We start from the raw sequence: 21,349 nt of genomic DNA on the forward strand, positions 1-21,349 counted from the left end.
TATAAAACAATTAAAAAAAGGATCGTATTTCATGTTTGTATGTGGGTAAGAAGTCAAACTTACTTCGTGCTTTGTATTACATTCTCTCTTGTACCCAATCTGTCAATATGAAGGACCTTGATGAGAAGTTTTGAACGTCGGTGCTGAATATCTTCCACCACTGGGGGGCAGCATTACACCTCTCATTAGAAGAAGCAACTTCACATATCACGTGACTCACCAACTCAACGTGTATTTTAGTGTTGCTCATATTTAGCAGCAGAGTGAGACCTCTTCGCTCTCGCCCTGCTCTCTTCACCCCTCTTTTCCTTGTTCGTTGTCCGGTTTGGGCCTCAGAAGAGCGAGAGGAGTGAGACCTCCTCTTTCAGTCCGCTGTCTCTGACGCACAGTCGACGTCACCTGCCCGCCACGTCATCGGACGCTCCGTCACCACCGTCAACATCTAACATGGCGGCGTCTGTCCGGGAGAAGCAGACAGGTCTGTCACACTGACTTTTCGCGCCCGAGCGGTCATTTTGTGGGTAAAGCTGAAGAACAACGGGAGTCCAAACGAGTCCGAGTCTGTTATGACACGTCGGTCCGCGACTGTCGGGCCGTTAGTCCGCTAAACAACCAACTAACGAACTAGCTAACCGCGGTAACATCTGCTATTCAGCTGCTCAGTGACGAATGCGCTTTACTTTGACACTGACATTTCCAAACTAGTCCTGTCACGACTAGTTAACACAACATACCGTTCACTGGTTAACTTCAAGCGCTAACCAGCGTCCGAGCCTGTGAGCTAACTGTGCGGCTAGCTTCGTAATGGAGGAGTTAGCAGGCTGAAGCTAGCCCTCTGCTAACAGTGATTCATCTGGTCAAAGATCGTTAATGCTCCGTTTCTATGGCAACATTTAATCCGTACACACGAGATTCACGACCGATATCGGTGACGTCATCGTGACTAGCCTAACTACAGTGTCAGATATCTGCACTTCCGTTTTTACTAGTCAAAATGACGCCACTGATGTGCATAATTCAGTTTTTACTAGTCAAAATGGCGTCACAGGTGGCATCAGTCAGTTTTTACTAGTCAAAATGACATAAATCAGTTTCTACTAGTCAATATGACGTCACTAAAGTTAAGTGACTAAACTGTTAATGATAATGATTGGTTTGTGTTTGATCTGCAGTTGCTCTGAAGCGGATGTTGAACTTTAATGCTCCTCCTCTGAAGAACACAACAGCTGAGCCAGTATGGAAGGTAACACTCACACACTCACACACACACACACACACTCTTCATGACAGTTGTGTATTTACTCCTCTGTGTGTGTGTGTGTGTGTGTGTGTGTGTAGGTGCTGATATACGACCGTTTTGGACAGGACATCATCTCCCCTCTCCTGTCTGTCAAGGAGCTCAGAGACATGGGCATCACACTGCACCTGTGAGACACTCACACACTTCACTCGTTGTACTTGAATGCTGCACTTGTGAGGACGTGCACTGATGTGTGTGTGTGTGTGTGTGTGTGAAGTTTGCTTCACTCAGACAGAGATCCCATCCCAGATGTACCAGCTGTCTACTTTGTCATGCCAACAGAGGAGAACATTGACAGGATATGTCAGGTGTGTTTGAGCCGTCACATGTTTACATTGTGTTAAGGTGTTTGAAGTGTGGACACACACACACAATACACAGATTTAACCACTTAACAAAAGACCTGTGTCAGTTTAAGTCTCTGATATCTACGTCACATGTCCACGTCTTTATCTCACTGTGAGACTGAAGTTCATAAACCACTCACTCTCCCACACACACACACACACACACACACAATCAATCTGGTGTGGGAGATTAGCTGAATTATCCTGCAGAGCTTCTTCTTACGTGTGTGTGTGTGTGTGTGTGTGTGTGTGTGTGTAGGACCTGAGGAACCAGCTGTATGAGTCTTACTACCTAAACTTCATCTCCGCCATCAGCAGAAGTAAACTGGAGGACATCGCCAGCGCCGCGCTCGCTGCCAACGCTGTCACCCAAGTCACCAAGGTTACCATGGTTACGCGTGTTTTTTCATTGATTGAAGGGATTGGTGGGAACTAACTCACCCACGAGTTATTGATCATACTCAACAGTGCTGTGTTGGTTTAATACAGAGAAGTGGAGAGATGATTGATGACTGTGTGTGTGTGTGTGTGTGTGTGTGTGTGTGTGTGTGTGTGTGTGTGTGTCAGGTGTTTGACCAGTACCTGAACTTCATCACTCTGGAAGACGACATGTTTATCCTGTGTCATCAAAACAAGGAGCTCATCTCCTACCACGGTAACACACACACACACACACTGTATTTACTGACTTCTGACCTGAACACATCAACCGTTGCCATAGTAACCAACGCCCAATTCATATTCAAACACTGCTTCTTAATCTTTTTATGTCCCAAACTTCGTTTTAAAGGGTTAGTTCAGCTTTTTAAGTATTTCTGCAATGAACAAAAGTCAGTTTAACTTTCTATGATATTTACGTCACATGACCACGTCTTTACCTCACTGTGACACAGACGCCTGTAAGCCACTCACTCTCCCACACCAAAGACCAGAGAGAAAACCAGTGCTGCTGGTCCTCTGCTGCCTCGTGTGGTCAAAGTGATGGAGGCAGCAGAGGATCAACACCTCCTCTCTGTGTGTGTGTGTGTGTGTGTGTGTGTGTGTGTGTGTCTCACAGTGAGGAAAAGACGTGATCATGTGACGTAGACGTCGTAGACTTAAGTTGAGTCTTTAACGACCACAGCTGGTCACCTGTGTCGTCCTGTCTTACCTGTGCAGCCATCAACAGAGCTGACATCCAGGACACGGACATGGAGTCCATCATGGACACCATCGTCGACAGCCTCTTCTGCTTCTTCGTCACTCTGGGTGAGTTTGTCCAAACGTGCGTGCGTGCGTGCGTGCGTGCGTGCGTGCGTGCGTGTGTGATACTCATCTTTACTCATTCAAGCGGTTTATTTCCACTGAGAGCCTCTGTGTCTCAGGCTGGCTATGAGCAGCAGGGGGCGCTCTCAGCACACTGCACTGTCCCTTTAACCGTCAGAACCAGAATCATTCTGCTGACTCACAGACTGATGTCCGTCATGTGACATTCAGCGTGAACTTTAACCTCTGCTGTGTCAGTTGAACTGTGGCTGTCATGTGATCAGGTGCCGTGCCCATCATTCGCTGTCCCCGAGGAAACGCCGCAGAGATGGTGGCTGAGGTGAGTTCACTGACCACGACGCGTTCACTGTCATCCAGGGAAATACAAACACGTGTGTGTGTGTGTGTGTGTGTGTGTGTTGTAGAAGTTGGATAAAAAGCTCCGTGAGAACCTGCGCGACGCCAGAAACAGCCTCTTCACCGGAGACAACATGGCTGCCGGACAGTTCAGGTAGGTCTCACACACACACACACACACACTTCCCATGATGCTCTGCTCTGTCCCGTTCTGTTTAAATACACTGGGGGTTTTTTTATTTACAGTTTCCAGAGGCCTCTGTTTGTTCTGGCAGATCGTAATGTGGACATGGCCACGCCCCTCCACCACACGTGGACCTATCAGGCGCTGATCCATGACGTCTTGGTGAGCTGTGGGATTTTTGGTGACATTCAAGGAAACAAAGTGTCAAAAAATCTCTGCGACGTCTACGTCACATGACCACGTCACATGACCATGTCTGTGAACCACTCACTCTCTCCCACACACACACACACACACACACTCTCTCACGCCAAACCTCACAGAGAAAACAAGTGATTTTAGCTGCTCCTCTGCTGCCTCGTGTGGTCACTCTGTGTCACTGACGTCAATCTGAAGAGACAAAATCAGACATTAGAACTCAGTGATGGAGGCAGCAGTGTGTGTGTGTGTGTGTGTCACAGTGAGATAAAGACGTGATCATGTGACGCAGAGGTCACAGACCATGTTTTCACTCTGCAGCAGGGGGCGCTCACAGCACAGTCAGTCACTGACAGTACCTCATACAAGCACACTGAACTAAAACCAGGTTCTAGGGTCACTTTAGGTGAAGGAGCTCAGGAATTAATTATCTCAATGAATGTGTGTGTGTGTGTGTGTGTGTGTGTGTGTGTGTGTTCACTGGAGAAACACACACACACACACACACACTGATTCATGCTGGGCCAGAGTCTGTCAGACATTGAGGTAAAAACTGACAGTGCTGGAATGTAGCCTGTTATGTAACACACACACACACACACACACACAGTGTGTTCAGACCTGAACTCAGAGTGATCTGAATGGGATGTGATGGGATCACTGAGGACCAGGTCTTAGACCAGGTCTTAAAGCAGGTCTTAGACCAGGTGTTAAACCAGGTCTTATAGTAGGTCTTAGACCAGGTCTTAAAGAAGGTCTTAGACCAGGTGTTAAACCAGGTCTTATAGTAGGTCTTAGACCAGGTCTTAAAGAAGGTCTTAGACCAGGTGTTAAACCAGGTCTTATAGTAGGTCTTAGACCAGGTGTTAAACCAGGTCTTATAGTAGGTCTTAGACCAGGTCTTAAAGAAGGTCTTAGACCAGGTGTTAAACCAGGTCTTATAGTAGGTCTTAGACCAGGTCTTAAAGAAGGTCTTAGACCAGGTGTTAAACCAGGTCTTATAGTAGGTCTTAGACCAGGTCTTAGACTAAGTCTTAAAGCAGGTGTTAGACCAGGTCTTAGACCCAGGGTGTTAGTGGTCAGTGCAGCAGGAGATCACAGCGACTCACTGCTCTCTGTTCTCTCTCCAGGACTTTCATCTGAACAGGGTGATGATGGAGGAAGGTGCGGGGGCGGAGCCATCGCCTGCCGGTGCCAGACCAAAGAAGAAGAGCAGGAGGACCTATGACCTGACGGCGGCCGACAGGTTCTGGCAGAAACACAAAGGCAGGTGAGTTCAGCACCAGGAGAAGGTTTGTGCGTCTGACGATTCACACGTTCACCGCTGTTTGTTGTGGAAGCGTCTGCAGAGAAGAAAGCGTGGTTTTTTTGTTGGTGTCAGCGTGAACTTCAGGAGCTCGCCGTGGGAGTGGCTCTGAAACCACACGAGAGCAGACGTGGAGTCTTCACGCTCCACTGACCCAACGACAGACAAGAGCTGAACTCCTCTCCACTGTTATTTATGAAACTCAACCACATGTGTGAAGTGGAAAGTTACAGCTGCACTGTAAAGAAGTAGAAGAAAGCAATGTCAGCCGTGCTGTTACAGTCCATATGTTCATCTCGTTCATTCATTCATTCAATCATTCATTCATTGCTCCTGTTTGGAGCACATGTCACATTAGTGACCACAGATGTCATTTGTGTCCCTGTGAGGTCGTGACCTCTGAGTCGACTTCAGGTTATTTAACATTGAAACAACAGTCAGTCCATTTAGAATCACGGTGCAGCTCTGAGAGAACACCACCAACCAACATCCGTCCACTTTCCACCACTTCATCCTCCACAGGACGAGCCACAGGGGGGCGCTGTGACATACAAACAACCCTTCACTCTCAGGGTCACTCGTTTACCTGATCCACTGATCTGCATGGTTTAGGACTGTGTGTGTGTGTGTGTGTGTGATACAGATGTGATTTCCCCTTGTCCTCATTACTGTGTCTGTGTGTGTCTGTGTGTGTCTGTGTGTTAACAGTCCTTTCCCAGAAGTGGCAGAGTCTGTGCAGGAGCAGCTGGACAGGTACAGAGCTCAGGAGGACGAGGTCAAACGACTGAAGAGCATCATGGTTAGACACACACACACACTCACACAGACACACACACACACACTCACACACACATCATTTCACTTTTTGCATGATTGTATGTGCTTCAGAATACCTGATAAAAGACTTTAGATGTGATACATGGTGGAGTGTAAACAAACTGAACTGAAACCATGATATGACGTGATTTGTCTGTGTGTGTGTGTGTGTGCGTGCGTGTGTCTGTGTGTGTGCGTGCGCGCGCAGGGTCTGGAGGGGGAGGATGAAGGAGCCATCAGCATGCTCTCAGACAACACGGCCAAGCTCACGTCTGCTGTCAGGTACCAAACACAGCGTCCTCCACCTGGAGGTTCAGAACCCATGAGAGTGGGCGGAGCCAAAGACATCAAATGTAGTTGTGTTTTGTATGAGGCTGAGACTGAGTGGAAACATGGCTGCCAGACGAGAACCAGAATTTCATGGAATAAAAACCACGTCACATGATCACGTCTTTATCTCACTGTCACACAGACGTCTGTAAAACACTCACTCTCACACACCAAAGTCCAGAGTGAAAACCAGTGATTTTAGCTGCTGCTCCTCTGCTGCCTCATGTGGTCACTTTGTGTCACTGAGGAAAATTGAAATGAAGATTTTCTAAAGTCGAAATGACAAAATAAGACATTTGAAGTTAGTGATGGAGGCAAAAAAATCGTTGGTTCAGATCGACCTCAGTGACACAAAGTGACCACACGAGGCAGCAGAGGAGCAGCAGCCAACATCACTGACTTTGGTGTGAAGAGTGAGTGTGTGAGGCTGGTTCTCAGCAGCGTGGCGTGCTTGTGCTCAGTCAGATGATGTTGTTTTTCTAGAACAGAGCAGAGAAACATTCCTCATCTTTTCTCAATAACATTTAAAGAATGAATTTCCATGAAACGTGGAACGACATGTTAGTGGCGAGCCAGAGAACATCTGATTAGATTTCTAACATTTGTACCTGTAGCCATGAAACCCTGTTAGTCTGTGGCCAGCAGCTCTCGGCTCGCTCGTTCTGATTTTTCACAGATGAAAATGTGTTTTGGTTTTACTCCCGCAGCTCTCTGCCCGAGCTGCTGGAGAAGAAACGGCTGATCGACCTCCACACCAACGTCGCCACGGCCATCCTCGACCACATCAAGGTACGTGTGTCACACTGACTCCCAAACACTGGCTGGGGACCCACAAAATGGGTCATCGGAGAGTGCTTTTGGGTCCTCCCAAAAAAGTGAGCTGCATTTTTACCCACATTTAACTGAAGAGGAATGTGTTTCTGTTTATACATCAAATATAAATAATAATCATGTGGCTCCGCGCGCCTTCATTTTCTACCTTTTATGACGTATTTCAACTCTTATTCTGTGTTCAAACACGGTCACAGATGTGACACTCGTGTCGGCCCATCAGCTTCTTAAATGTCTTAAATTGTCTCTCGCTCGAAATGGTGGCGGCCAGTCAGCGTGGAGCTTGTCGGCATGACGTCACATACTCGCCGGCGCACACACACAGGTGTGATGGACACGTCTGCAGAGAAGAAACTGAGCTTCACTGCTCGTGACGCGTTGGCGACAGACGTCATGGGTTGGCGACGTACGTGGTCATTTAGTGACGCGTTGGCGACAGACGTGACGGGTTGGCGACGTACGTGGTCATTTCGTGACGCGTTGGCGACAGACGTGACGGGTTGGCGTCGTCATTACCGTGGCAGCGTTGGCGACAGGCGTGGCGGAGTTTAACCAGCGTCGCGTGGTCATTTCATGGCGGCGGTGACGTTGGCGGCGATTAGCGTGAGTCATTGGTTGGCGGCGTCGGCGTCATTAGTGGCCTTGGCGACAGGCGTGGCAGGTTGGCGACGTGCGTGGTCATTCATGGCCAGCGGCTTCGTTAGCGACGTCATTTGGGCAGGCTGGCGACAGGCGTGGCGGGTGGCGTCGTGGTCATTTGAGTAATAGCGTTGAGGCAGGCGTGGCGGGTTGGCGGCGATGCGTGGTGGTTGGTGGCGTTGGCGACAGGCGTGGCGAGTTGGCGGCATGCGTGCGTGGTCATTTGGCGGCGATGCGGTGGTCATTTTCATGGCTTTCGTTGGCGGCGTGCGTGGTCATTCCGTGACGTTAGCGACAGAGCGTGAGTTGGCGGCGATGCGTGGTCATTTAGTGTTTCCGCGTTGGCGACAGAGGTGGCGGGTTGGCGTCGATACATGGTCATTTAGTGGCGTTGGCGACAGGCGTGGCCGGAATCGTTTGGTCATTTAGATATTGCTGACGTTAGCGGCGTCGTGGTCATTTAGTAGCATGGCGATGGCAGTTGGCGGCGTCGTGGTCATTCGTGGCGTTGGCGACAGCGTGGCGGGTTAACGACGTCACGTGGTCATTCATGGCGACGGAAGCGTGGTGGTTAGCGGCATCGTGGTCATTTCGATGGCGTTAGCGACGAGCGTGTTAGTGGCAGCGGCGGCGACAGGCGTGGCGTTGGCGGCGTGCGTGGTCATTTGGGTGGCGGCAATGTCACATGGCGTGGCGGGTTGGCGGCGATGCGATGGTCATTTGGCGCGTTAGCGTCGTGGTCATTTTCGTGTGGCGTTGGCGACAGGCGTGGCGAAAGGTTAATGCGTCGTGTCATTCATGGCGACTGCGTTGGCGGCGTTGGCGGCGATGCGTGGTCATTTAGTGGCGTTGGCGACTGGTGAGTTGGCGGCGATGCGTGGTCATGGACCGTTGGCGACGCGTGGCAGCGTCATTCGTGGCGGCTGGATTGGCGAAGCGTCGCGTGGTCATTTGTGGCGTTGGCGACAACGTGGCGGACGTTGGCGACAGTTGGCGCGTCGGAATGCATTCGTTAGCGGCGGGTTAGCAGCGTGGTCATTTGGCAGCGGCTCGTTGTTTAGGTGACGCGTGGCGGCGATGCGTGGTACCATTGGCGTTGGCGACAGGCGTGCCGGGTTGACAGCGTCGATGTGGTCATTTCATGTGGCGGTTCGTTGGCGACGATGCGTGGTCATGGTGCATTCGTGGCGTTGGCGACAGGCGTGTGACGGGTTGCGACAGGCGGCGTGGTGGTCATTCGTGGCAGCGGCGCCGTTGGCGGCGTGCATTAGTCGTTAAGCGACAAACGTCGATGCGTGGTCATTCATGGCGGCTAGCGGCGATCGCGTGGTCATTTAGGCGTGGCCAGCGTTGGCGACAGGCGTGGCAAGGTTGGCGACGTGCGTGGTCGTTTGGTACGGCGTTGGCGACAGGCGTGGCGGGTTGGCGATGCGGGTCATGGTGGCTTTCGTTGGCGTATGCGTGGTCATTTAGTGGCGTTGGCGACGTTGGCGGCGTCGTGGTCACAGGCGTGAAGCGGAGTTGGCAGCGTCGCGTGAATTGGCGGCTTTCGTTAGCGGCGGCAAATGCGTGGTCATTCGTGGCGTTAGCGACAGGCGTCATTCATGGCATTTTAAGTGGCCGCGGCTTCGTTGCGACGTCGTTAGTGGTCGATTTGCGTGGCGTTGTGCGCGTTGGCGACAGTGGCGTGACGGGTTAACAACGTAGCGGGTTGGCGGCGTCGTGGTCATTCATGGCGGCGTTAGCGACGTCGTGGTCATTTAAATTGGCGTTGGCGACCAGAGCGTGGCCGGGTTGGCGGCGTCGACGTGGTCATTGGTAATGGCGTTGGCGACAGGCGTGGGTTGTAGCGTCTGCGTGGTCATTTTCATATTTGGCTTTCGTTAGCGGCGTGCATGGTCATTTCGTGACGTTGGCGACAGGCGTGACAGGGTTGGCGTCACGTCGTGTCATTTAGTGGCGTTAGCGTGGCGTGGCGGAGTTGGCGGCGTGGCGTGGTCATTGAATGGCGATGAGGAGGCGTGGCGGGTTGGCAAGCGTCGTGGTTTCATGGCCTTCGTTAGCGGCGATGCGGTGGTCATTTGGTGGCGTTGGCGACAAACGTGGCGGGTTAAGCGTCGTGGTCATTTAGTGGCTTCGTTGGCGACAGGCGTGGCGGAACGCAACGGGTTGGCATTTCGACGTCACGTGGTCATTTCATTGGCGGCTGGCGTTGGCGGCGTCGCATTCGTGGCAGATCATTGGTGGCATTTAGTTGGCGACAGGCGTGGCGGGTTGGCGTGGTGTTTCGTGGTCATTTAGTGCGTTAGGGACGTTTGGCGGCGTGCGTGGTCATTTGGTGGCGACAGGCGTGGCGGGTTGCGCGTCGTGGTCATTCATGGCGGCTGCGTTGGCGGCGATGCGTGGTCATTTTGTGGCGAGCTGTTGGCGCATTCATTTAAGTGGCATTCGTTGGCGACAGACATGGCCGGTTGGCGGCGATAGTGGTCATTTCGTGGCAGGCTGCGTTGGCGATATGCGTGGTCATTCCGGTGGCGCGGCTTCGTTGCCGATATGCGTGGTCATTTAAGTGACCGTTGGCGACAGATGTGGCGGGTTGGCGGCGTGGTCATTTAAATTAACGTGGCTTTCGTTAGCGGCATCGTGGTCATTTTAGTAGCGAGCCTGCGTTGCGGCGTAGGTGGTAATTCGTGGCGTTGGCAATAGGCGTGGCGGGTTGGCGGCGATACACGTGGTCGTTTAGCGCCAGGCGTGGCGGAGTTGGCGGCGTCGTTGGCGGCGTCGTGGTCATTCGTGGCGTTGGCAACAGAGCGTGGCGGGTTGGCGGCGTACATGGTCATTCGTGGGTCCGTTGGCGACAGGCGTGGTGAGTTGGCGGCGTCGTGGCGGCGTTGGCGGCGATACATGGTCATTTAGGTGGCCGTGGCGCGACAGGCGTGGCGTTGCCGTTATGGTTACATTCGTAAGCGAACTCGTTACCGATGTTAATCGCGCATTGCGCCGAGCTTCGTTGGCGGCGTCATTAGTCATTTCGTGGCGGGCTGCGTTGCCGATATGCGTCATTCGTGTAGCGGCTTCCGTTAGCTAAATGCGTGGTCATTTAGTGTTGGCGACAAACATTAATGAGGTGGCTCGTTAGCGACGCGATATGACGTCACCGTGCGTCTTCGTTATTATTGGCCCTTGTTGGCGCGTCACGTGGTCATTCGTGGCGCGGCGATGACGGTTGGCAAACCGGATGTTGGCGGCGATACGTGGTCATTCCGTGGCTTGTTGCGTTGTTAAAATGACATTGGTAACGTGGATGATTCGTGACGATGATGACGATGACACATTCGAGACTCGATGACGCCCGACAAGGCGGCGGAGTCGTGGTCATTCACGATGAAGGCATCGATTCCGTAATTGGCGTTAGCGACAAGCATGATCATTCGATAACGTTGATATTCTTAGATTCGTAGTATTTACGATCCAGCTGTGGCGACAGGCTGGTCTGAAGGGTGTTGTCACCAAGGTCTGTGCTGGCTTCTCAAGCATGGCTTGCTGACCTGGACGGTTGACCACATTAATGAAATGACTGGGGTCAAGGTCTGGTCATTTCGTGACGCGTTGATATTTCTTAGAGTTGTGGTAACGATCCAGTCTGTGGCGACAGGGCGGTCACAGAAGGGTTAAGGGTCACCAGGTCTTGCTGGCTTCTCCACACTTGCTGACCTGGACTTGACCACATCATGAAAATGACTGGGGTCAAAGGTCACAGTCTGTGTCTCACTCTTTATTTGTCTTTTTTTTCAGAGCCGTAAACTGGACGTTTACTTTGAGTATGAAGAGAAACTGATGAGCAAGTCCACTCTGGACAAGTCACTGTTGGACATCATCAGTGACCCGGACGGTATGAGCACACACACGCACGCACACATACACACACACGCACGCACGCACACACACACACACACACTGATGTCAGCATCTTCAGAAAATGAAAATGACAATAATGAAGTTTGGAAACATGTTTGACTGAGATTGAGCAAATATAAACTTAAATCTAAGGGGAAATGACTGACCTTAAGTCAATGGTGGTGTTGTCTTCACGACCTTGTGATTTATAATGAGCTCATTGAAGAATCTGCAACGTTTACTGGATTATTAATCCATGACTGAATTAATCCTGATTTCAAATCAATTCCAGCATCTTAAATGTGAATATTTTCTACTCCAGTGATTTTTATAATGAATACAGATTAATTGATGATGATGATAATAATCCTGAGTTGAATCTGAGGCATATTTTCATGGTGTTTTTATGTATTTCCTCAGCCGGGACTCCAGAAGATAAAATGAGACTGTTCCTCATCTACTACATCACAGCTCAGCTGGTTCCTTCAGAGGTGAGAGACTTACTGCAGCCGTTTATTAATGGATTATTAAATGAATCCTCATCTGTTGTGAGAGTTGATTCATTGGTTTGTCTTCTGTGATTTTTCAGCTTCTTAAATGTGAACTTTCTTTTGCTCCATGAAAGACTTGTTTTGGTTTGTGGACAAAAACAAGACATTTCCAGGTTTCCACACACACACACACACACAGGAGGTGTCGATCCACTGCTGCAGTGACACAGAGTGACCACACGAGGCAGCAGAGGAGCAGCAGCTAAAATCGCTGATCTTCTCTCTGCACTTTGGTGTGTGAGTGAGTGAGTGAGTGAGTGAGTGAGTGAGTGGTTTACAGACGTCTGTGTCACAGTGCGATACAGACGTGATCATGTGACGTGGACGTGACGTACGGTCACCTCCTGAACTGTCCCTTTAACGTCGCTGCATACAAAGTGACAGTGAGCGTCGCCTGCTTTAGACTAAAGTGAAATGAGTCGCAGCTGGCAGCCATGTTTGTGCTCGGAGCGTAAACTGCCTTCAAAATCACAATCTTTTCCAAGAAAAGATCCTGTTTTCACTTGGAGGTTTTGTGTCGTCGCCAGAGTGTGTGTGCGTTGTGCGTTTGCTGTGATGTTGTTGGAAGTCAAAAACAACCGTGTTTATAATGATTGTGTGATCGGAGCCAAACAAATTGACGTGAGTCACCAAAGCCGCCCCTGGACTTACTTAGAGACAAGACTCCCCGCTCGGCCGCAGCGCCGCAGACCCAGCAACCCAGGGAGGGAGGGAGAGAGGGAGGGAGGGAGGGAGAGAGGGAGAGAGAGAGGTGTTTGTTCAAGGTTCAGTGGAGTGACTGACGCTTGTGTTTGGATCCAAGACTAAATTTAACATTGAGTCTTTTCATTGTTTTTCATGAATAGCTTTTAGTGATGACATGAGCCAGAACTTGAGTGTGGAACAATACTTCTGTCTTTGAAGAAGATTCCATTTCTGATTTCATTCACTTCACGAGACAAAGCTTCACTGTGACACAGACCAAAGTCCACAGAGAAAAGACACGAGCTGCTGGTCCTCTGCTGCCTCGTGTGGCCACTCTGTGTCACTGGAGGATTTCAAATGTGGAACTCACACGTGAACACATGTGACTCTGGACTCTGGTGTGGCAGAGTGAGTGGTTCACAGATGAGCGTGTTTCCTCGTGTACAAACCCACGTGAACATTTTCAAACGAACCCTAATTCAATGCGTTCAGAGATGTGTGTGCGTGTTGCACCGCAGCCATGAAGATGAATGTGCATCTGCTGTTAATGGGGAGGTTGAGTATTTATTACCACTGTGTGTGAGGGCTGAAGACGAGGACGGTGACTGTGGGGGACGTGGAACTCTGTGTGATCTTCCTGCGGTTCAGTGTTTGCTCCAGAGAAAGAAAGAGGATCCCAGGACGGGAGGAAATGAAAACCACATCGCACCACAATGCTCCCATTCTTCTGTGCAGCACACGGGCTGCCAACACTGTCACCGTCAGGGTCAGAGGTCACACACACACACTGTCCAGGTGACACTGTCTCAGAATTCAACAGGTTTTCTCTCTGAATTCTGACTTTTTCTGTCTGAATTCTGTCTTTTTTGTCTGAATTCTGTCTTTTTCTGTCTGAATTCTGTCTTTTTCTGTCTGAATTCTGTCTTTTTCTGTCTGAATTCTGTCTTTTTTGTCTGAGTTCTGTCTTTTTCTGTCTGAATTCTGTCTTTTTGTCTGAGTTCTGTCTTTTTGTCTGAGTTCTGTCTTTTGTCTGAGTTCTGTCTTTTGTCTGAGTTCTGTCTTTTTTGTCTGAGTTCTGTCTTTTTGTCTGAGTTCTGTCTTTTTGTCTGAAGCTGTCTTTTCTGTCTGAATTCTGTCTTTCTGTCTGAATTCTGTCTTTTTGTCTGTCTGTCTTTTCTGTCTGAATTCTGTCTTTTTGTCTGAGTTCTGTCTTTTCTGTCTGAGTTCTGTCTTTTTGTCTGAATTCTGTCTTTTTGTCTGAGTTCTGTCTGAGTTCTGTCTTTTCTGTCTGAATTCTGTCTTTTTGTCTGTTCTGTCTTTTTCTGTCTGAGTTCTGTCTTTTTGTCTGAATTCTGTCTTTTTGTCTGAGTTCTGTCTTTTTCTGTCTGAGTTCTGTCTTTTTGTCTGAATTCTGTCTTTTGTCTTTCTGTCTTTTCTGAATTCTGTCTTTTTCTGTCTGAGTTTTCTGTCTGAATTCTGTCTTTTTGTCTGAGTTCTGTCTTTTCTGTCTGAATTCTGTCTTTTGTCTGAGTTCTGTCTTTTTCTGTCTGAGTTCTGTCTTTTCTGAATTCTGTCTTTTGTCTGTTCTGTCTTTTCTGTCTGAGTTCTGTCTTTTTCTGTCTGAGTTCTGTCTTTTTTGTCTGAATTCTGTCTTTTTTCTCTGAATTCTGGCTTTTCTGTCTGCTTTTCTGTCTGAATTCTGGCTTTGTTGTCTGAATTATGGATATTTTATCTGAATTCTGTCTTTTTCTGAATTCTGGATATTTTATCTGAATTCTGTCTTTTTTTCTGAATTCTGGATATTTTATCTGAATTATGTCTTTTTTTCTGAATTCTGGATATTTTATCTGAATTATGTCTTTTTTTGTCTGAATTCTGGCTTTGTTGTCTGAATTCTGGCTTTTCTCTGAATTATGGCTTTGTTGTCTGAATTCTGTCTTTTTTGTCTGAATTCTGGATATTTTATCTGAATTCTGGCTTTTCTGTCTGAATTCTGGCTTTGTTGTCTTTTTTGTCTGAATTCTGGCTTTTCTGTCTGAATTCTGGCTTTGTTGTCTGAATTCTGGCTTTGTTGTCTGAATTCTGGCTTTTTTGTCTGAATTCTGTCTGAAGTCTGGCTTGTTGCGATGTGGAGGCTTCAGATCAGGACGTTGCAGATCAACAGGTGACGTCAGGAAATACACAGTGAATTCAGAGACAGTTTTAAAAAGTCTAATTTATACGACTAGAGCAGAGATGAGTTTGTTGCTGCGTGAAGTAAAACAGTGGAACATCACAGCGTACTTGAAGTTTTTTCCCCTCATATGTCAGAATTTCCTCTTGAGATTGTTGTAATTGGACGACAAACAAAAGTTTGCCTGATGACAGTTGTTCCCGTTACATCAGCGGTGCTGGGGTTGGCAGCAGACGGCACAAATGGTTTGTGCAGCTGGTTTCAGGTTTGTCCTCACATTAGTAACCTCATTCTGGAACGGCTTCACGAGAAGCATCTCCATGAGTTCATAACAGACCAGCAGCTTTAGCTTTGTCTTCACTTTAACTAGCATCTTAAATGAGAGTACGTGTGTTGAGACGTGATCAGAGCTGACCTGTGAGCGCCCCCTGCTGCTGAGAACCAGCAGAGATTTGACCTACTTTATAAAAGACTGGTGGAATCAAATCTACGTCAGTTTAAGTCTACGATGTCTTTAAGAACACCATCACGTCTTTATCTCACTGTCTGTAAACCACACACACACACACACACACACACACTCACTCACGCTCCCGCACCAAAGCCCATACACGAGTAGTTGATCCACTGCTGCCTCCATCACTGAGTTCACATGTGTTCATTTAAAATCCTACATTCAGATTGACGTCAGTGACACAAAGTGACCACACGAGGCAGCAGAGGACCAGCAGCTAAAATGACTGATTTTCTCTGTGGGCTTTGGTGTGGGAGAGTGAGTGAGTGAGTGTGTGTGGGAGAGTGAGTGAGTGTCACAGTGAGATAAAGACGTGACCGTGTTCTTAAAGACATCGTAGATTTGATTCCACCAGTCTTTTTTGAAGTGGCTAAAGTCGGTTTGTTTTGTGCAAAATTTTGTGTTTGCGTCTCGGACACAAAATGGCCGACTCAGCTGTTGACGTGTAGGTGTTCTGGATTAGCAGACGCTCACAAACACACACACACACACACTGTGCTCACACACTGTTGTTGTTGGACTGCTGTTTTCATGAGAAGCAGAGAAGTTCAAGATTATGACTCAGACCTGAAGAGTTTCCATAAACCTTCAGGAGCCGTCAGTCACTCAGTCGGTGGTGTCGAGTGTGGGCAGAGGAAGCTCCGCCCACACACCTGCAAAAACCATTTCAGTCATCTGTTTCAATTATGATCATTCACCATGTTAGAAAAACAACAAGAGAGCGACCAAGAATGTCACTGCTGCTCATCACTCATGCTGCTGCTGAAGCACAACCTGCTGCTGAAGCTGCTGCTGCTGCTGCTGAAGCACAACCTGCTGCTGCTGAAGCACAACCTGCTGCTGTTGCTGAAGCACAACCTGCTGCTGCTGAAGCACAACCTGCTGCTGCTGCTGCTGCTGCTGAAGCACAACTGCTGCTGCTGCTGAAGCACAACCTGCTGCTGCTGCTGCTGCTGCTGCTGCTGCTGAAGCACAACCTGCTGCTGCTGCTGCTGCTGAAGCACAACCTGCTGCTGCTGCTGCTGCTGCTGCTGAAGCACAACCTGCTGCTGCTGAAGCAGCCTTAAACCTGGGACCTACTTCTAGTCCTTCTGATTGGTCATGAGCGCGACATCAAAGCAACATTCCAGCTGTAGATCAACGTTAAAACCCTGCGTTCATCTGCATCGTGACCACGTTCACTGGGATTTCAGTTCTGAACCATCATTTCAACTGCTGTTTAATAATGTTTTACATCGTTTATTCGTCAGAACGTAGAAGAGGAAAATAGGCATCAGTCATGTGACCAGGTAAAAAATAGAAATAAAAATAATGAGTCCACCAAAGGAGAAGGAGCAGATTCCAGCGCACAGACAGGATGAGTGTAGAGTGGAAAACCATGTGGAAAACACACCAGAGTCATTTACTCTTATTAAAGTGTGAGTTTAGCAGATGGAGTGAATATTGTGGATTTATGGAAGTGTTGCTGTGACTGAACCTGTCCCACCTGCTGCTCGTCCTGCGACCGTCAATCAGTGCAGTCGACTTTAACCTCGTTATAAGAGGACAACTCGCTTCTTCTCCTTTGATTCATAAAGATCAGTGTCCACGCCGGGGAATTTGACCTCGGTCGAGGTTTGTGAACTCTGAAGAGTGAAGACAAGAAAAACTTCACATTTAAGAAGCTGGAAAATGACAGAGATTAAATCATAAAAAACAGTCATGGATCAATGACAGCAGCCTGATGGTGTGTTTTACAGTCTGACCTGGAACAGTATAAGACGGCCTTACTGGACACAGGCTGTGACCTTTCACCTCTGAACTACATCAAACAGTGGAAGTAAGTTTGTCGTCTCACTTCACAAAGATTTCAAATCTGTGTCATGTTCATCATGTTGTTATCTGCTGTTTGTTCTGATCTGCACTAACAAAGTCTTTGACCTCTGACCTGCAAACACACAAACACATGGTTTTCATCTGCACTAGCAAAAGTCTCTGACACTGAACCTCCCACTCTCCACAGGGCCTTCACCAAGATGGCCGCCACTCCGGCAAACTACGGCAACAGTGGAGTCAAACCCATGGGGTGAGTTAGTAACCTGGCTGTAACCAGGCTGTAACCAGGCTGTAACCAGGCTGTAACCAGGCTGTAACCTGGCTGTAACCTGACAGTAACCAGGCTGTAACCTGTCTGTAACCTGGCTGTAACCTGGCTGTAACCTGGCTGTAACCAGGCTGTAACCTGGCTGTAACCTGACTGTAACCAGGCTGTAACCTGTCAGTAACCAGGCTGTAACCTGACAGTAACCAACCACTGTAACCTGGCTGTAACCAGGCTGTAACCTGGCTGTAACCAGGCTGTAACCTGACAGTAACCAGGCTGTGACCTGACTGTTACCTGGCTGTGACCTGGCTGTGACCTGACAGTAACCTGACAGTAACCAGGCTAACCTGACGTGACAGTAACCAGGCTGTAACCAACTGTAATCTGCTGTAATCTGGCTGTAACGGCTGTAACCTGACAGTAACCAGGCTGTAACCAGGCTGTACAACCTGACAGTAATCAGGCTAATCAGGCTGTAATCTGACTGTAACCAGGCTGTAACCTGACAGTAATGACAGTAACCAGGCAACCTGACGGTAACCTGACAGTAACCAGGCTGTAACCTGACAGTAACCTGGCTGTAACACTGTAACCAGGCTGTAACCTGGCTGTAACCAGGCTGTGACCTGACTGTTACCTGGCTGTGACCTGGCTGTGACCTGAACCTGACAGTAACCAGGCTGTACAGGCTGTAACCTGAGGTAACCAGGCTGTAATCAGGCTGTAATCAGGCTGTAATCAGGTGTAACCAGGCTGTAACCGGGCTGTAACCTGACAGTAACCAGGCTAACCAGGCTGTAACCTGAGTAATCAGGCTGTAATCAGGCTGTAATCTGACTGTAACCAGGCTGTAACCAGTAACCTGACAGTAACCTGACGGTAACCAGTAACCTGGCTGTAACCTGACAGTAACCTGACAGTAACCTGACAGTAACCTGGCTGTAACCTGACAGTAACCTGGGTAACCTGTGTAACCTGGCTGTAACCAACCTGACAGTAACCAGGCTGTGACCTGACTGTTACCACCTGTGTGACACAGTAACCTGACAACCTGACAGTAACCAGGCTGTAACCAGGCTGTAACCAGGCTGTAATCAGGCTGTAATCAGGCTGTAATCAGGCTGTAATCTGGCTGTAACCAGGCTGTAACCTGACAGTAACCAGGCTGTAACCAGGCTGGACAGTAATCAGGGCTGTAATCTGACTGTAACCAGGCTGTAACCTGACAGTAACCTGACAGTAACCAGGCTGTAACCTGGGAGAGGAATGATTTTGATTTGGTTTATGTTGATATCACCATCCTCACCCTGTCCTCACCCTGTCCTCACCCTGTCCTCGTCCTCCTCCTGCTCCTCAGTCTGTTCTCCAGAGTGATGAACACAGGCTCTCAGTTTGTGATGGAGGGAGTGAAGAACCTGGTGCTGAAACAACACGTGAGTTAAACACTGCTGAAAAATCATCTGACTTTCTGCTGAGTCATGTTAACTCTGTGTGTGTGTGTGTGTGTCCTCTAGAACATTCCTGTCACTCGGATCCTGGACAACCTGATGGAGATGAAGTCTCATCCTGTGAGGACATACTCACACACACACAGTGTCTGTAGTTTCAAATAACAAAGATCCTGTTGTTGTGAAGAAAAGAAGGAAATTCCCCTCCATCAGATTACCATGTGTGTGTGTCTTTGTCTGTGTGTGTGTGTGTGTGTTGAAGGAGAACATTTGTAGCAGTGTGTCATGCTGCTTGTAAACATCATTAAGCCCCACCCCCTCCTTGTGTCCCACTGTCTGATTTTGCTGGTGTCTGATTAATTTTTTTAAAACATCCTAGTCATGATTACCAGCGGACTCCTGATTGGTCAGACTGATTTGTGGGCGGGGCCCTGACTCTGGTTCTCTCTGATTTTCCAGGAAACGGACGATTATCGATACTTTGACCCAAAGATGCTGCGAGGCAGTGAGAGGTACACATCACATCAGACAGACAGACAGACAGACAGACGACTTTATTGATCCCTTTGGGAGGTTCCCTTGGGGAAATTAACAGCTCCAACATCAGCACACAGCACTGTAAAGATTAGAGTCACACTTTTCAGGAGACTGGAAAGAGAAACACCCCAGTTACCAAACACCATAAAATATCGGTGTAATCAATCAGAGTGATGGATGATGTCAGTGATGATGTCACTTCTCTCTCTCTCTCTTCAGCTCCATTCCCAGAAACAAGAATCCATTTCAGGAGGTGAGTGTGTTTTTACCAAATGTCCCTTTAATTTCAGCTATTTTTCCTTTTGTTAAAGAGTTTGTCCAGAAAGTTGCCTGCTAGAAAGTTCTACAGAGTTTGTGACGTTTTTTTTTCAGGCTGTCGTGTTTGTGGTCGGAGGCGGGAACTACATCGAATACCAGAACCTGGTGGACTATGCTAAGGTACTGTCATCAGGCTAATGCTAGTACTACTGCTATTGCTTATAATACTGTTAATGCTACTTCTGCTGCTAATAATTAGTACTACTGCTAATGCTTATTCTACTGTAAATGCTAGTGCTAATGCTAATTCTGCTGCTAATAATTAGTACTACTGCTAATGCTAAGTCTGCTACCAATGCTAGTACTACTGGTAATGCTAATTCTGCTACTAATGCTAGTACTACTGGTAATGCTAATTCTGTTACTTATGCTAGTACTACTGGTAATGTTAAGTCTGCTACAAATGCTAGTACTACTGCTAGTGCTTATTCTACTGCTGATAATTAGTACTACTGCTATTGCTTATTCTACTGTTAATGCTAGTGCTAATGCTAATTCTGCTGCTAATAATTAGTACTACTGCTAATGCTAAGTCTGCTACTAGTGCTAGTACTACTGGTAATGCGCAGTCTGCTACTAATGCTAGTACTACTGCTAATAATTAGTACTGCTGCTCTTGCTTATTCTACTCTTAATGCTAAACGCTAATGCTAATTCTGCTGCTAATAATTAGTACTACTGCTAATGTTAAATCTGCTACTAATGCATAGTTAATATTACTCTTAATGCTGCTGCTAATAGATGATGTCATTATAATATCACGTGTTCAGTCCAAACAGGGGAAGAAGGTCATTTACGGCTGCAGTGAACTCTTTAATGCTGCTCAGTTCATCAAACAGGTGAGAGGCCACGCCCCCTCCCAAAAGTCCACGTGGACAATCTGTGTCTGTCACATGGTTACTATAGTAACAGTAACGTCATCTCCTCCTCTCTGCAGCTGTCTCAGCTTGGCCAAAAGTGACATGGACACCAACAAAATGTGAACCTCGCTCTCTCTCCCTGTTTTATAAAAAGTGTAAATTAAAATTGTCTTCATTGTTTCTGTCTCTCGTTCTCAGTACTAATAAAGTTTCAGTTTCACTCTCACTGAAGCCTCATGTTCACTTCTGTAACACACACACACACACACAGTGTGGTACAGCGCCACCATGTTCCTCCAGTACCAAAGAAAAGATGTGGATTATCGCTGCATGTCGTTACCATGGTAACCGCTCCACTGTCATGTGCTCACCATCCACCATGTTTTACAGTTGGTTTGCAATGTGCAATGTGACCTCCAGGTGTCACTAAAACCCACACACTGGACCAGCAGAAAAAAAGACAAAAATGCATTCTGGGATTGACAGATTTGTTTTCGTATCAAAAAAACTTTTAAACTACACGTTTGTGAGAGAAATGAACTGATGAAACGAGAGGAAATGAACGGATGAAGAGGTTTAGAGTCACTCGCATTCTTCCCTCAGACGTCGTTTTCTTCACCCTTCTCATTTTACCAGGTGCATGCTGGGAGCCGGCCAACTCGAATTCCTGACCGCTGCCACCTGCCCCGCCTGTAGACCTGTTACCATGGCAACCCTGATCTCAGGTAAAG

The 21,349-nt window shown here is 48.1% G+C and overlaps 1 protein-coding gene and 1 long non-coding RNA gene across 3 annotated transcripts; one reads left to right on the top strand and one right to left on the bottom strand.

Moving 5' to 3' along the window:
* The first annotated feature begins 394 nt into the window (after positions 1-394).
* scfd1 (sec1 family domain containing 1) lies at positions 395-20,844 on the top strand. The gene is made up of 25 exons (XM_044046788.1): positions 395-478; positions 1,173-1,243; positions 1,339-1,427; positions 1,518-1,608; positions 1,907-2,029; positions 2,215-2,302; positions 2,806-2,895; positions 3,177-3,232; positions 3,318-3,403; positions 3,496-3,595; positions 4,762-4,901; positions 5,646-5,736; positions 5,962-6,035; positions 6,791-6,872; positions 11,349-11,445; positions 11,871-11,941; positions 17,112-17,191; positions 17,375-17,437; positions 18,813-18,888; positions 18,970-19,023; positions 19,363-19,415; positions 19,660-19,693; positions 19,813-19,878; positions 20,529-20,597; positions 20,696-20,844. Exons 1-25 carry the CDS (start codon positions 448-450, stop codon positions 20,717-20,719), a joined length of 1,899 nt encoding a protein of 632 aa, XP_043902723.1. The 5' UTR covers positions 395-447; the 3' UTR covers positions 20,720-20,844.
* LOC122782457 lies at positions 17,589-18,704 on the bottom strand. Of its 2 annotated transcripts, none has more exons than XR_006361923.1 (4): positions 18,678-18,704; positions 18,369-18,390; positions 17,695-17,760; positions 17,589-17,626 (listed from the first exon to the last, which is right to left on the bottom strand). It is a non-coding gene; the product is annotated as an uncharacterized LOC122782457 (long non-coding RNA). The 2 variants fall into 2 exon arrangements; XR_006361922.1 differs by lacking the exon at positions 18,678-18,704 and adding an exon at positions 18,540-18,603 and having other exon boundaries at positions 18,358-18,412.
* Positions 20,845-21,349: the final 505 nt, after the last annotated feature.

This window comes from Solea senegalensis, linkage group LG16, assembly GCF_019176455.1.
Source record: "Solea senegalensis isolate Sse05_10M linkage group LG16, IFAPA_SoseM_1, whole genome shotgun sequence".
Lineage (NCBI taxonomy): Eukaryota > Metazoa > Chordata > Actinopteri > Pleuronectiformes > Soleidae > Solea > Solea senegalensis.

Coding starts and splice junctions, on each gene's coding strand:
- scfd1 (XM_044046788.1), top strand. CDS start 448: ATGGCGGCGTCTGTCCGGGAGAAGCAGACAG. Junction 479..1,172: donor TGTCCGGGAGAAGCAGACAG/GTCTGTCACACT, acceptor TTTGATCTGCAG/TTGCTCTGAAGCGGATGTTG. Junction 19,416..19,659: donor ATGCTGCGAGGCAGTGAGAG/GTACACATCACA, acceptor CTCTCTCTTCAG/CTCCATTCCCAGAAACAAGA.